Source organism: Eurosta solidaginis, chromosome 4, assembly GCF_040869045.1.
Source record: "Eurosta solidaginis isolate ZX-2024a chromosome 4, ASM4086904v1, whole genome shotgun sequence".
NCBI lineage: Eukaryota > Metazoa > Arthropoda > Insecta > Diptera > Tephritidae > Eurosta > Eurosta solidaginis.
The window spans coordinates 26003128-26019026 of record NC_090322.1 but is presented as its reverse complement, the minus strand read 5'-3'; the positions used below and the strand labels follow the sequence as shown (position 1 = coordinate 26019026).

Here is a 15899-nt window from a genome sequence, read left to right as displayed (position 1 = left end):
CATTTTCAATGCAATTCTTCAAACTTCATAACTTTTCTTATTGTAGGGCTCCGGCCCACGGTCGCCATATAAAGACTCCATAAAAGGAATGTCTTCTTACGTGCATTTATGCACCAGTACACACGCATACGCTTTAATTGAATCACACACACATACACGTATATTTAGTAACTTTTTATATTAATGTTTTATTTAATAATTAAAATATGTTTTTAAAATTTGGTTATTAATTTACATATCAGATGAACACGATTCTTTACATTCGATCACATCAAATTCAAATTCCAAAACTCCCCACAAATTATTTTTTCACCTCGCCTACTATGCATTTGAAAAATCCAAATATTTTCAATTGCATACTAAGCTCAATACACACAAGTGCGCAAAGTGGAAGTGTATTATAGAGTTCTTATTGCAAAAACCAAAAAAGCAAGACTAACAGGAAGAATTGAAGATATAAATGATGCACTAGAGGAAAAAGTAAAATGGAAAAAGGCTGTAAAAAAGGCAAAAAGCCAAAGCTATAAAAACAGAATTGAAGAACTCAATCGAGATCCTCATAGTAAAAATGCATGGAAATTTGTACGCAATGTGAAAGGAAATGCCAGCTTTGCAAAATGTAGCTGGCCGGAAGAAAACAATACTCCCTACCTAAATTTCCTAAAAGAACAAGTCACTAATCTTACAGACAACAACTTAGTCATTAGACAAATTGATAATGATGACTATATTAATTTCACACAAGAAAAATTCGATGATATACTTATCAACAAAAGATCGACAGCTGGAGGACTCGACCGTATAACATATGAGATGCTGAAAAAATTGCCAGTGGAAGCTAAAAAAGCACTAGCTCAAATGCTAGAGAATCATCTAAACAGTAATAATGTCAAAGACAGTTGGAGGAGAATAAAAATAGTACCTATTCTAAAACCAAACAAAAATCCGGACGATATTACAAGCTATAGACCAATAGCCCTAATCTCTGTCATTGCAAATACTGTGAACATGTTAGTGAAAGAAATCCTGGTACAACATTTGGACACAAATAAAGTGATACCAACCAAAAGCTATGCATACAGAAAAATTAGATCTTCAGTCATGTGCATAAATGAAATAACACATTATATTGCTGATCAGAAAAGAAAGAAAAGGCATGTATTTGTATGCGTATTAGATCTTAATAATGCGTACAACTGTGTAGACCTAACAGCTCTAAAATCTATGTTAATTGAAATACACACCAATCCTACTATAACAACGTGGATTCATAACTTCTTTTCAAGAAGGTACTATATCTTAGGAAAAGAGTCGATAGAAATAAATAATGGACTGCCTCAAGGCAGCTGTCTGTCACCAATTTTATTTAACTTATACACTAGATATCTACATACTATCAGTGATGAGTCTACGCAACTATATCAATATGCAGATGATTTTGTAATAATATGTCATGACAATATCAAAGAAAGAGCACTTAATACACTACAAAACAAAATCATTAATTTTCAGGACATATGTAATTCACTTAAACTATCATTTAATTTCTCAAAAACAAAATTCATGTATATGACATCTGGTAAAAAACAATCTTTCAATGTTAATATACAGAATACTCCAATTGTACAGGCAGATGAAATAAAAATATTAGGTAGAGTTATGAATTTTAGATCCACTATAAAAGATCATGTTAACAAAATCAAAAAAGAAGTGCAGAAAGCAGTAAACCTTATATCAAAGCTAACTACAATTAAGGCAGGACTTAGTCCAAAATATAGTTTAAACTTCTACAAAGCCTTTGTGAGAACAAAGACTGAGTATGGTTGTACTACCTTTGCAAATGCGCCTAAAGGTTACAATTCAAAACTTCAAATAATCTGTAATGAAACTATAAGGAGATGCTTAGGAGTACCTCCAAGTACTCCAATTCATAGTAGATATGCATTGGCAGGAGAACTACCGCCATTAACAAGAGCTAAATGGTTGACAGCAAAGGAGCTAACCAAACAATGGTTTATTAGTGACTCACTTATATCTCAACTCCAAAACAACCCGGAAATAAACTCTAGTTACAGCTACATATACAATAAGTTTAAAAATATCTGACAAAATAGACACAAACATCACATTCCGTAGACACTGTACTCTACACCTATTAGGCACGAACCTTGACAGCTCAAAAAATCAGTATTCTAAAGAACAACTTAAAGCTATGTACAATGAAATAAAGACAGACTTGCATAACAAAGGCTTTTTTATTCTTGCAACGGATGCTTCGGTAACAGAAAGCAGCACAGGCTGCAGAATACATGATATATACAAAAATTTATCATACTTATACAGGCTTGATGATAAATACTCATCTACCTTTGGGGAACTGACAGCCATCAAACAAGCGATAAAAATTGCAGCAATGGAAAAATGTAAGAAATTGGCCATCTTCACAGACAGCCTATCCTCAATAAATGCTCTAAAAAAGAAAACAACAAATAAGTTCATAGTTGCAGAGATTCATAATAAATTGAATAGCTCAAACCTGGATGAAATCCAAATTATTTGGACGCCCAGCCATGTTGGAATTTTGTTTAATGAAAAGGCGGATATTGCTGCCAAAGAAGCTGCTACAAGAGGGGCAGCAATAGATACTGCTCTCACACCTCAAGAAGCTCTAATAAAAATAAAACAGATTTTAACAAATGAATGGATCCACGAATTTGAAACAATAAGTATCTCCAAAGGTACTTATTTTGCAACAATATGTTCAGACACGTATCAGAACCCCTGGTAAAATAATAAGCAAATTCATATGGATCCATATGAAATTAAGCTCATTAATAGACTCATTACAGGACACACGTACTCCAAACAATATTTAAGCAGCTTCAGGCATGATGTGTCTGAAGTATGCTCATTTTGCACCTCCATAGAAACGCCAGAGCATCTTATATTTGAATATACTAAGTTTGACACGCTGCGAAACAATTACAATATTTTTAAAAATTCCACATCCTTATTAGAACTACTTAAATCAAAAAGTATAAAAATATATGAAGAACTTGTTAAATTTATATGTGAGGCACAGCTTTCTAAAAAGTTATAAGGTGTGTTTAATAACCAACACAAAAAATTTTGAATTATTAGATTTAGAATAAAATCACAGATTTTCTTTTCTCGCTTTACATACATTAAAATATAAAATACAAATACACAATGTAAATATATATAAACAAACATCTAAATGTAATGTAATCATAGAATATAAGTTATAATTAATACGAAATGAAGAAATTAGAGTAGATATAAAAATATTATTAAAAAGAAAAATTCAATGTAAATCCACTCCAAAACATCCACTGTTGGTTTTTTGGCAACATAAACAACTCTACAAAAATCTTGTTACATGGTGTATAAGGTGATATCACAAACATCTTAACCAACCAGCGGTATTCAGATGAATACAGACAAATCCACAAAAAAAAAAAAAAAAAGAAGGCTTAAACAATTGGCCATTTCAACTCCGCAACAAGGAGTATCAAAATCAAAAAAAAAAAAAATTCACACAGCTGAATTCTTAAGTGCCAGAATTTTTCATGAGGAGATGACTTCCTAAGCTCCTGGGAAACAAGCCCTCTGTTTGGACGAGTTTTAGCAGTTGTGTGGTAAAGTAAAGAAATATCAACAGCACCATTGAAGTACCAGCCCGACCGTCGCGGGAACGATTTCATATGACCATGCTGAACCTTTTAGGTCATCTAAACTCCTCCTTCCGTGAGGGGCTTTGGGTCACCAGTGCCTGGCCGGCTAAATAGATATTATTCGCCATGGATAAGTTAGGTTGACAATTGAGTTGGAGAAGCTATAAATACCTCCAGCAACTCCTTGAAAAAGTTGCGCTGTACAACTCCTTGAATTCCTCGAGTCCCTGGCTGGCAGCATTTCGGGCAAAGACAGAATTAACCCCGACATACGTAATGTATGTTTTGCCTGTGATGTATCCCCACATGAAACCAACCATCTTTTCAATTGTAATGTGGAACCTATGCCTTTAACACCAATCACCCTATGGTCCGCATCTGTTGAAACTGCCTGTTTCCTTGGACTCTCGTTAGAGGACTTTGATGAAAATTTGTGAGTGGTTGTGCCTATTGAATCCGACGACGCACTGTTAACACAACAACAACAAAGAAACACTTATAGTCAACAACAACTTATAGTCACCGATGAAGCAATTGGCCTGCCGCTAGTAATACTCAGAAACCTGGGCATCCTAACAGACGTCTGATTGAAGAGGCCAAGCCTCCCAGGAACATAGGAAGTTATCTCCGCAAGCACTATGAAGAGATCCGGCCACTCAGCCATTTGAACCAGATGAGCACAACTTCGATCTGGATACTGTAATAGGTTAAACTCTTTACTTATCCAAGTAATGTGTCCCCTTATGACATCAACCATCCTTTCAGTTGCAATGTTGAACCAACCTATTGAAACTGCAAATTACATTAGACTTTCGTTAGAGGATATTGATGACTATTTGTGAAGGACCAAACCTTTTGGAAGGGAATATTATATATTCTGGCCATTCATCGTTACCTAATAACAAAAGTACGTCTGTCATGTTGTGTCACATTTAAAATATTTGGACTTGGGCGCTTTAGAGAATACGTCGTTTGCAACAACTTTCTAAGCCTTTTTTGTTTTAATATGTATATGTTGTATCTTCTTTATTAACTAAAATATATTTATTTTTTAATTTTTTTTTACATAATTAAGATAAAGCTTGCAAAATATTTCAGTGCGTGCGTTTTACAATTACGCGTTTTTAATATTACAAATCATTTTTGCGTACTAAAGAAAATAACCCAATTTCTATATATACCAATAACTATTTTTAAATATGTATATATTAATGTGAAAGTGTACGTTTATATGTAAGTACGTGCATATTAACAAGAAAGGAATACACTTCTTTTCGACAATAGTCGCTTATCGTAAGAAATTCGTTTATACTTTCTGAAGCTGAAGCATTTTGTTTTATCGTAGCGAAGTTTATTACACAAAAGGTACACATTTCAACAGATATAGAATCACTTATAAGCAAGACATTTTTTATATTGCTATACTTGATGCAATTTTTGTTGAAACCCATAGAATAAGAATTGACTGATTTGACTCGTTCCTTTAGGTATAGTTCAATGGTTTTTATCCTCTTCTTAAGCCCCCACTACATCTTGTATCCAGTTGAGTGCACCACGTATACGTCTCAAGCGTGAGCGTGCCAAAAAACTACATATCAATAAATATTCCACATAAGTACGTCGTCCACTCGTATTAAAGCTCAAATGATCAACAATGGGACGGCCTTCACACATAACTTTTGTGGTAAGTGAAAGTAGCCATTGAAGGATCTGTAAGAGAAGAATAATATAGAAAAATATATCATAAAAAACAGAGTTCGATAGAAAGCTACTCAAACAATAATACAGAAACAATCATTGCAAGAAGTACAGCAATGTAAATAATTGCAAAAAATAAAACTTGTAACTTAAACAAGTTTCGGTCCACTTACCTCTGGACTATTCGGCATGCCGCCCACGTTTAGCCATTTCGATGGCGCCCACAAAAATAGCTGCATCACATTAGCCGCAATATCCGGACTAACACGTCTAGTAGGATTCGGATTCAGTATATTGTAAATTAATTGCTGCACAATGGCTGGACATTCATCACTCAGCGGTGGCAGATCATCCTCTTTATAATCGTTGTTTCGCAACGATAGCGTTTGCTCACCATTAGCCATAGCCAAACCGCCACTTGATGAATAGAAAGGGTTACGATGACCAAATATTTCATAGGCAATCGCACCACATGCCCATAAATCGGCTTTAGCATAATTCAAAACAGCAAAAGGACCAGGTTGTTTATTAATTATTTCTGGCGCCATCAAAGCGGCATTGCCACCCTTATCAATATCGTATGAGGTATAAGGCACCTGCAAGCCATGTACTTTATCTGCCAAACAACAACCAAAATCTGAAAGTACCAATACCGGTGGTGTATCATCATCATTCATTTCAATCAAAATATTATCCGATTTAAGATCACGATGAGCTATACCATGGCGATTAATATGTGCAGTCCCTTCAAGCAATTGTGCAAGCAATAAAAGTTTGGTACGCGCGCTTAATTTGTGCGAATCGAGTAATGCACGCAAACTATAATCATAACGTTTCATTAACAGATACAAAGACATATTACGTCCATAGCCATGCGGATTGAGACGTTGTGGTTGCGCAATTGGGTATAATAAGTGACCATCGGGGAAATTGCGTACCTCATCGCAGAAAAATCCAAACATGCAAACAATATTTGGATGTGGTGGTAAAGTTAGTGTTTGATTTTGTAATAAACGCTCCCATTCCTCCGAACAACCATTCATGCGTCGCGCTCGTGCTGGCACAGTTTCCTTATACATGGCGCGTAGTATCGAGAGTGCATTACTTTGTATGTCATAATTGAACATCATTTTCAAAGCGAGTGGATAGCGATTAATGCTGGGTAAAGGTGCATCAACGGGTTGCTGTAAAGAAAATAAGTGCATTAGTAAAATTGATGTTCTATGGTTAAGTATAGCAAAGATAAAATTGAACTGTTAACCAGAAAGAAATAAGCAATTCAAAAAAAAATGATTCTCGCCGTGTGCTTAACTTTTTGTGTATAAGGTCACAAAATAACTTATTCCTCTTTCCAAATACTAGGAGCTTTCTAGGTACTTGCTGCTTCTAGAATTGACAGCTGTATCACTCCTAATAGCTGGAGTCTTAGCCTGGGAATTTAAAGGCATGCGATGCCAAAAAGCCAGTGCCCAGTCAGAATATCCATTTGTTAGTCTATGGTTGTAAGATATGCAGATAATCTTTGACATTTAAGACAGTATGTCGCAGACCCTACTCCTTCCACTACTTTGGAACCATCTGTGTACACATGTATCGCCTCGTCCGTTATTCGAGCACCCTTGCGCCAACCATCCATCTCTGTTGTGGCTTTAAGAGCCCTCTCGGATCGCAGATAGGAAAATTAGGCAAGACTGATGTATAACAACTCATTTATTTATTTTTTGTTTCGAGACAACTTCGGGGTAATTTCTGTTCCATTTCTAGATTATTTTGAAACCATTTTTTATCTTTTGAGAATAACTTCGGTATTTTTTTGGAACCAATGTTTCCACAGAAGCATTTTCTTTGTCGTTTCGATATAATTTCGGTACAGAGCCAGGATCGTTATAAAATTCGTTTTCTGACCGTTTTCCGACTATGTTCCGAGATAATTTAATAATTTCGGGCCGTTATTGTAGAAATTTAGCAAATGTTATCAGGACCAGTTCAAAACTTGTACTTAATTGTTATATTTCCGTCTTCTTCATCTTGTTGCTATAGGTTTTGAGGAGTTTTATCGATGTTGGTGGCCCCAATATGCGGCGATCCGGTACGTTCCGGTAAACAGCACATTTATATTGTTTGTTAAAGCTGCAATTTTCAATTTAAACTATTTCTGATTCACAGTACTTATGAGCGAGCTAATCGAAATAATGGCATATCTATTTTTTTTTTTTTTTTCAAATTTATAGACATTTTAAATTTAGTTCCGGTATAGGACTTTGTTTGGCTTTGGCAATGTGTTTTTAGAAGTTAAGATTTCAGATAGGCTATAAATTCGGATTCGCTTCCAGTTTTGGAAAATGTACCGCTTTTGTTTGTACTTGTTTGGTCTTTAATTTTTTACAAATTTATTTGCAGTTTATTTTTCGGTATTAGAATCGGATCGTAATACATGTATCATGGAAACGGATTTCTGATTTCCTTAAGTTTTCAATTCGGCTTCGAAAAGGAAATACTAATAACTGCTATATGTAATCAATATGTAATACTTACCAATCCCTGCATGCCACTGCTAATTCCAGTGAAACCTTCATTCAAATCGCTACCATGCATGCAAACCTTCATTTTTTGCATGTTCTTTTCCGTGCCGTGATCGTTCTTCCGTTGTGCACTACGTTCTGCAACAAACGCTGCTGCTGCCGAATTTTGATTATATAATTCATTCAAATTATCCATGGAGCTACCAAAATTGTGTACAAAGCGAGATATATTCTGTATTGGTGACATCAACTCTGGATTAAAGGATTGCTGTTGTAGCGCTGTAGCCCTATCGCCGCGTGCAAAAGCAGCTGCTGCTTCAGCATCATGCGTGGCATTCAAGGTAGGCACTTCTGTTGCAGCCGCACTTGCGCTATTATCACTCTTGAATGCTGCCGAATAGACAACAGCTGCGCAGCCTTTAGCTATTGCTGGACCCACATCCAACTTATCAATATTGAAGTCGATATCGAGTGTATCAGATATTTCGTCATAATTCCAGGATGACTGCAAACGACCTGCAGCTTCACGTATCTCCCAGCAAACACCCTCTAATTCATCTTCTTTAGTTAAAACCCCTGCGCTAGATGCCAAGCTAACGCCTACCAATGCAAAGAAGGGAGCAGAGTCACCATAGAAGAGCTTTTTTGTTGCTTGTGTACGCAGGTCATGCGAATAGTTGGTTGTGACACGATTCAAAATATTATCTATAAATACTTTGCGTGCATGATGTCCCACACTCAATATACCGGAGCGTGGTAGAGATGTTGCAGCGCCACTTGTTGCATTTGTAATGGCATGTAGCGCACCCTTACCCGCTGAAGGCGTCAATGGTGCGGACGCGCTAACGCTAGCAGCGCCCGGCTACAGAGAAAATGGTATTTTACTTAGTAAAAAATAAAAGTAATAAAACGACGGTAACTCACCCTCAATGAGTTGGGTAGGCTACGACGCGTCTTTTCTCGATTTTGTTCCAAAATGTTGGCGTGTATATCGCGTCTCCAATAGCTTTGTAGGAAGTAACGACCATGTTTGACCAGTCGTAAAGTTAACAGCCGCACAGACATCCTATTGGTGGTATCTACACAAAGCACGCCTATGTACAGCTGTATGTAGGTTAAAGGTGCGGCGATAGTTTTTACCTGCCTCCTACCTCCTTTAAAATTAGTCAGTTGCTATTTGCAAAAAATTATGGGTTTTGCTCACAGCTGAATATTGCTAATATGTTTCGTTGGATATGCGAAAGCGGCAACTTAAAACAGAATTAACTACGTCGCAGTAAAACAATCCATGAAGAAAAAAAAATGGGTTATCAAATTTTCCGCTACATATAGTATACGAAAATTCTTAGTTATGTACTTACTTTTCACTTTATATTTAACCAAATTTGTTTATATTTTTTTATACCGCACGCGGCGGCGTATCATAAACATTGAATGCGTTGAAAATTCTTCTAAATGCTATTCAAACGCTTTTGTTTCTTGCAATTATCTAACAATTGCAATTTACAAATACTTATACTTCCGCACGGCTGCCTACAACATATAAGAAACAAAGATTTGAAAACTCCTCAAATTCTATATCTAATTACTGTGGTACTTAGTTGATTTCACTTTAAAAATGTAAAATTTTTTTGGTTGAGGACTTGTTTCCTTGCTTTTTTAATTTAATAATCTGCTGCAAATTACGTTCCCCTTACTCGCGTTATTTATTTATTTTTTTGGTTATCTATATAATTAGCAGAAGATTCTGAAAACGTCACAAAGAAGAAAAAAAAGAAAACAGCATTCACCATAAGGCCTCCTGCGATTCACAACGAGATTGATTGAATTTTTGTATGGGTGCGTGTCGGTTTTTTGACGCTTGCCCCGCGACTATCAAATAAAAAGCCATCAATCAACATTTGCATTGAGAAACCGTAGCGTTCGGACGTGAATATGTCGTCATCGGATGATGATTTTTTTTACTTGCAACTACAGCAGTTTTATTAAATAATAAAAAAATTTATAAAAATTTTATTAAATAATAATAAAAGCATTTTGAATGTCGACAAAAACTAAATACAACACTGGTGTTTTGTCAATCACACAAAAAATTCAGTCAATCTGGTTGTAAACTGCAGGAGCATTGTTTACTATATAGTTTGGCAGCTTAATTCGAGGTTATGTTGCGAATAGAGTGGAAGGCACTCGCAAGCCGTGAAAATAGGCACTCGAATGGAGTGGAATGAAGAACAGTAGGAAGACCAGAGTTGCATTGGATCAATCATTGCATCAATATTAAAGATAAATTTAGAAAAAATAATTAAATACTTGAGTATAAGTAAACATTTTCTTTCAATTACTCCAACTAAGGTGTCCTAGATGCTATATATTCCAAAATTATAACATTTTATGTCTGTTTAAAAATTTAACTTCAATTTCCTTAAGATTTCCGTAATATGGCCATTAGTGATGTTTGTGTGTGTGTGCAAATTTTGAGCGATCAGCTGTTAGTTGCGCTACTTGGTAAAATTTACAATGTGCAGGAGGCTCTTAGGCATGATGAAATTAATATTAAGGTGTTCTCATCCCGTTGACGTTTTCCCTTATTCTGACAAGTTCGGCATGCATAATTTAGAGATTTGTCTATGATACAGAAGTGCCTTTGAGTTATACTACGATCGTAGTAGATTTTACTATACGTTTAGAAATATTATAACTATATAAGCCGTTACTAGAATTGTTTAGCCAAAAAGATTCCTTTGTATTCCCCAGAGCTGTAAAAAGATTGAATCAATTGAGTGTGCATTCTCAGCATTCTTTTAAAAATTTGTGATTTTTTGTTGTATATCCATTCCTGGATGGCTTAAAATACTTTAACTCAAAGCTAAAGTGTGTGTGTTATTGAATGGTAAAATATAATTCAATATAGAGTGTGAATGTAAGAACCATTCCCAATATTTAATGAATGTAAACTTGAAATGAAAGCACACCTTTTTTTTCCATTCAGTACTAAATACTTTTTCCCCAGGGTTATATTTTGTATACTTTCATTGCCATCAGATATGTTAAATCAATTTAGGAGTTGGGTGCAAAAAAGGCGTAAAATTGGTCAATAGCAAAAATATCCCCTTCTAATTATTCAAGTAGTTTAATATTTAAGAATTCATGAGCTTAACGCCGGCTTATAATTATTGAATATGAGTTATTATGTTTGTTTAAGACCAACTGAAAAGAAAGAAGCATTTACTGGTATATTGCGACGGTACGGCGAATACAAACAAACAAGTAGTTAATTATAAACCAGGAAAGTCTTAAATCATTTTCATGGTGTCCGAACATAAGACATACAATAAATAGTACTTCATAGCAGATTTTGTATACTTCGTAATTGGGTTGATTTTTTTAATTAATGGTGTGAGATCAAAAAATGTTAGGCTCTTGTGAGTTGATTGGTTTCCTTTTTAGGTTAATATCGCGGATAACTCGCTTACATGAAACCATAGGGCTCTTGATTATATAAAGTACTAGCCTTTACCCGCGGCCCCGTCCGCAAGGAGAAAATAAAATATATGTGCTATTCACGTTAGCCTGCTTATCAAGTTGTCTATTTAAAAATTGTTTCTGTCAATGTATTTTATTTTTTAATACATTAAAAATAAGAACTAAATGAGCTGATAGGCACGCTTACGTGAATAGTACAATACACTTTTCGAATTAAAAAAAATACATTTTGTTTTTAAGTTAAATTAATTGATATGACAGGGGTGAAACAATTACTACTCATAGAACAAAGCAGTGAAACTACAATTAGCTAAAACCAAAAAGAATTTTTTAAATGAAAGTAGTGTTGTTTTTCGGGTATTTAGTTGGTTAAAATATTACAAAAATTGTAATTATAGTTGTAACAGTTCGTTACAGGATTAATTTAAAAATAGAACGAAAAAGCTGTGTTAGATATTAAAGATAAAACATAGCGAATTTTAATTACGAATAATTTGCAGTAAATCCACGGCCATGTGTGCTGAATTACCGGTTTCGAAGAGACCTTAAATGATCCCGGAAGGGTCGCTAAATGACACCAAAATTGTCACGAAATGATGCCGACGGGATCCCGGACAAATCCCGAAAACTAATCAGAAATAATGCCGGAAGGGTCCCAAAATAATCCCGAAGTAGTCACGAAAAGTCCCGAAATGACCCTGACGGGATCCCGGATGGATCCCGAAAACCATCCAGAATTGATTCCTGAACGGTCCACAAATGATCCCGAAATAGCCCGGAAAAAGTCCCGAAAAAACTCCGACGGGATCCCGGACAAATCCCGAAAACCACCCAGAAATTATCCCGGAGGGGTCCCAAAATGATTCCGAAATAGTCACGAAAAAGGCACGAAATGACCCTGACGGGATCCCGAAAACCATCCAGAAATGACTCTGGAAGGATCCCCAAATGATCCCGGAAAAGTCCCCAAACCATCCAGAATTGATCTCTGAAGGTTCCGCAAATGATCCCGAAATAGTCAGAAAAAAGTTCAGAAAAAACTCCGACGGGATCCAGGACAGATCCCGAAAATCACCCGGAAATTATCCCGGAGGGGTCCCAAAATGACTCCGAAATAGTCCCGAAAAAGTCCCGCAATGACCCTGACGGGATCCCGGACGGATCCCGAAAACCACCCAAAAATGATCTTTAAGGGCAACTGACCCCGAAATAGTCGTGAAAAAGTCCCGAAATTACCCCGACGGGATCCCGAAAACAATCCAGAAATTATCCCGGAAGGATCCCCAAATGATCCCGGAACAGTACCGAAAAAGATGCCGGAAGAGACCACAAATGATCCCGTAAAAGTCCCGAAATTACCCTGAAGGGATCCCCGAGACATCTCGGAAACTATCCAGGAATGATGCCCGAAAGGTTCCCAAATGATCCACATATAGTCCCGAAACGACCCTGACGAGATCCCGGATGGATCCCGAAAACCTTCCAGAAATGATGGCAAAAGGGTCCCCAAGTGATCCCAAAATGGTCCCGAAATTACCCTGATGAACCCGGCAAACCATCAACAATTGATGCCGGAAGGGTCACCAAATGATCCCGAAATAATACAGAAAAAATCATGAAATGACCCCTAAAGGGTCTCCAAATGATCCCGAAATTACCCTGCTGGGTTCCCGTACAGATCCCGAAATCCATCCAGAAGTGATGCCGGAAGGGTCCCCAAATGATCCCGTATTAGCCCTGAAAAAGCCCCTAAAGGACCCCGACGGGATCCCGGACAGATCCCGAAAACCATCCAAAAATTATCCCGAAATAGTCCAAAAGAAGTCCCGAAATGACCCTGACGGGATCTCGAACGGATCCCTAAATGATCCTAACGGGATCACGGACATATCCCGAAATCCATCCAGGCCTGATCTTGGAAGGGTCCCAAAATGATCCTGAAATAGTCTCGGAAAAGACCAGAAATTACCCTGACGGGATCGCGGACGGATCCTGAAAACCATGCTTAAATGATTCCGAAAAAGTCCCGAAATGAACCTGACGGGATCCCGGACGGATCACGAAAACCATCCAGAAATGATACCGGTAGGTACCCAAATGATCCCGAAATAGTCCCGAGATGACCCCGACGGAATCACGGACGCATCCCGCAAACCAACCAATAATGATGCCGGTAGGTACCCCAAATGATCCCGAAATGACCCTGTAGGGATCCCGAACGGATCCCTAAAACTATCCAGAAATAATGCCGGAAAGGTCCCCAAATTATCCCCTAATAGTCCCGATATGACGCTGACGGAATCCCGGACGGATCCCGAAAACCATCACCCTGAAGCGATCCCCGAGGGTTCCCGGAAACTATCCATAAATGATGCCCTAAAGGTTCCCAAATGATCCCCAAATAGTCCCGAAACGACCCTGACGAGATCCCGGACGGATCCCGAAAACCATCCAGAAATGGTGGCGATAGGGTCTCCAAATGATACCGAAAAAGCCCTGAAATGACCCCGACGGGATCCCAGACGGATCACGAAAACCATGCAGAAATGATGCCGGAAGGGACCCCAAATAATCCCGAAAAAGTCCCGAAATGACCCCGACGAGATCCCGGACGGATCCCGAAAACCATCTGGAAATGATGCCGGAAGGTACCCCAAATGATATCGGAAAAGTCATGAAATGACCCCGACGTGATCCCGGACGAATCCCGAAAGCCATCCATAAATGATGCCAAAAGGGACCCCAAATCATACCGAAAAAGTCCCAAAATGACCCCGATGGGATCCCGAACGAATACCGAAAACCATCCAGAAATGATGCCGGAAAGGTCTCCAAAGATCACCCAATAGTCTCGAAATGACGCCGACGGGATCCCGGACGGATCCCGTAAACCATCCAGAAATGATGCCGAAAGGTTCCCCAAATGATCCTGTATTAGTCGAGAAAAAGTTGCGAAATGACCCTGACGGGATCCCGGACGGATCCCAAAAACCATCTAGAAATGATGCCGGCAGGTACCCCAAATGATGCCGAAATAGTCCCGAAATGACGTCGACGGGATCCCGGACGGATCCCGAAAACCATCCAGAAATGATGGCGGAAGAGACCCCAAATGATCCCGCAAAAGTCCCAAAATGACCCCGACAGGATCCCGGACGGATCCCGAAAACCATCCAGAAATGATGCCGGAAGGGTCCCCAAATGGTCCCGAAATGACCCCGACGGGATCCCGGACGGATACCGAAAACCATCCAGAAATGATGCAGGTAGGTATCCCAAATTATGCCGAAATTGTCCCGAAATGACCCTGACGGGATCGCTGACGGATCCCGAAAACCATCCAGAAATGATGCCGAAAGGGTCCCCAAATGATTGCGAAATAGTCCCGAAATGATTCCGGAATAGTCCCGAAAATGTGCCAAAATAACCCCGACGGGATCCCGGACGGATCCCGAAAACTATACAGAAATGATCCCGGAAGGGTCCCAAAATGATCCCGAAATTACCCCGGCGTAATCCCGGGCCGATCCCGAAAACCATCCAGAAATGATCCCGGAAGGGTCTCGATATGAACCTTACGGGATTACAAATAAGGTGAAGCTAATTATAAAACCATGTTAATAAGGCATCAGGGGCATTGGAGCGAATAAAAAGTTACATAGAAACATACAGGTAAAGCTAATAAAAGCGTGCTAATAAAAACAATTGATGGAGGGCGGATGGCGGGAGTAGAGGAGAGGACCACTGATAGTTCCTCCAAAATTATCTAGATCTCGATCTGTATGTACCAGATACCAAAAACTATTGATTTAGGAGAAAATTTATATTGAGTTATAACAATTTATAGATTTTACACCAGAGGGGGAGATAAAGGGGGGCGGGCGGAGGGTGTCATTGCTTACTTTGTAAGCCCTCGACTTATTTGACCCCTTGGGTCTGTGATATTGGTGAAGGCCAGTATACGTAAAGTTATAATGTGTAAAAATTATTAAAAAGTATTTGTTCGAATGGGTCGTGGGACCCCTACCCCTCTTTCCATGTTCGAAAAAAATTTCGCTAGTAGACTACTGTCTGTGTCCCAAATTTCATCAAAATCCGTGCAGCCATTCTGGCGTGATTCAGTCGCAAAGACGAAAAAATATAATAATTAAATTATAACTGTTCCTAGGGGCGGAGACCACGCCCCTTTTGAAAAATATATAGCTAGTAGATCTTTCTAGACTATTGGCTATACGTGTGCAAAATTTCATCCAAATCGGTCCAGCCGTTCTTGCGTGATTGAGTTACAAAGACAAACGTCTGGACAAACATCCAAACACCCAAACATCCAAACATCTAAACATCCAAACATCCAAACTTTGCCATTTATAATATACTAGCCTTTACCCGCGGCCCCGTCCGCAAGGAAAATTTTAAATATATGGGCTATTCGCGTTAGCCTGCTTATTATCTGTTTAAAATTTTGTTTTCTGTCTAATGCATTTTATTTTTGTAATTGAGT

At 38.1% G+C, this 15899-nt stretch overlaps 1 protein-coding gene across 4 annotated transcripts; it reads right to left on the bottom strand.

The window, feature by feature from the left end:
* Nucleotides 1–2362: 2362 nt before the first annotated feature.
* Nucleotides 2363–9725, bottom strand: Pink1 (PTEN-induced putative kinase 1). Of its 4 annotated transcripts, none has more exons than XR_010952364.1 (7): nt 9571–9725; nt 9277–9448; nt 8840–9181; nt 7929–8777; nt 5567–6577; nt 2537–5405; nt 2363–2470 (listed from the first exon to the last, which is right to left on the bottom strand). XR_010952364.1 is itself a non-coding variant. In XM_067780825.1 (5 exons), the coding sequence occupies exons 2-5, from the start codon at nt 8978–8980 to the stop codon at nt 5211–5213; spliced, it is 2196 nt and encodes a 731-aa protein (XP_067636926.1). In that variant the 5' UTR covers nt 8981–9181; nt 9277–9655; the 3' UTR covers nt 2363–5210. The 4 variants fall into 4 exon arrangements, 1 of the variants encoding a protein (XP_067636926.1); XR_010952366.1 differs by having other exon boundaries at nt 9513–9649; XR_010952365.1 differs by having other exon boundaries at nt 9505–9644.
* Between the last annotated feature and the right edge of the window lie 6174 nt (nt 9726–15899).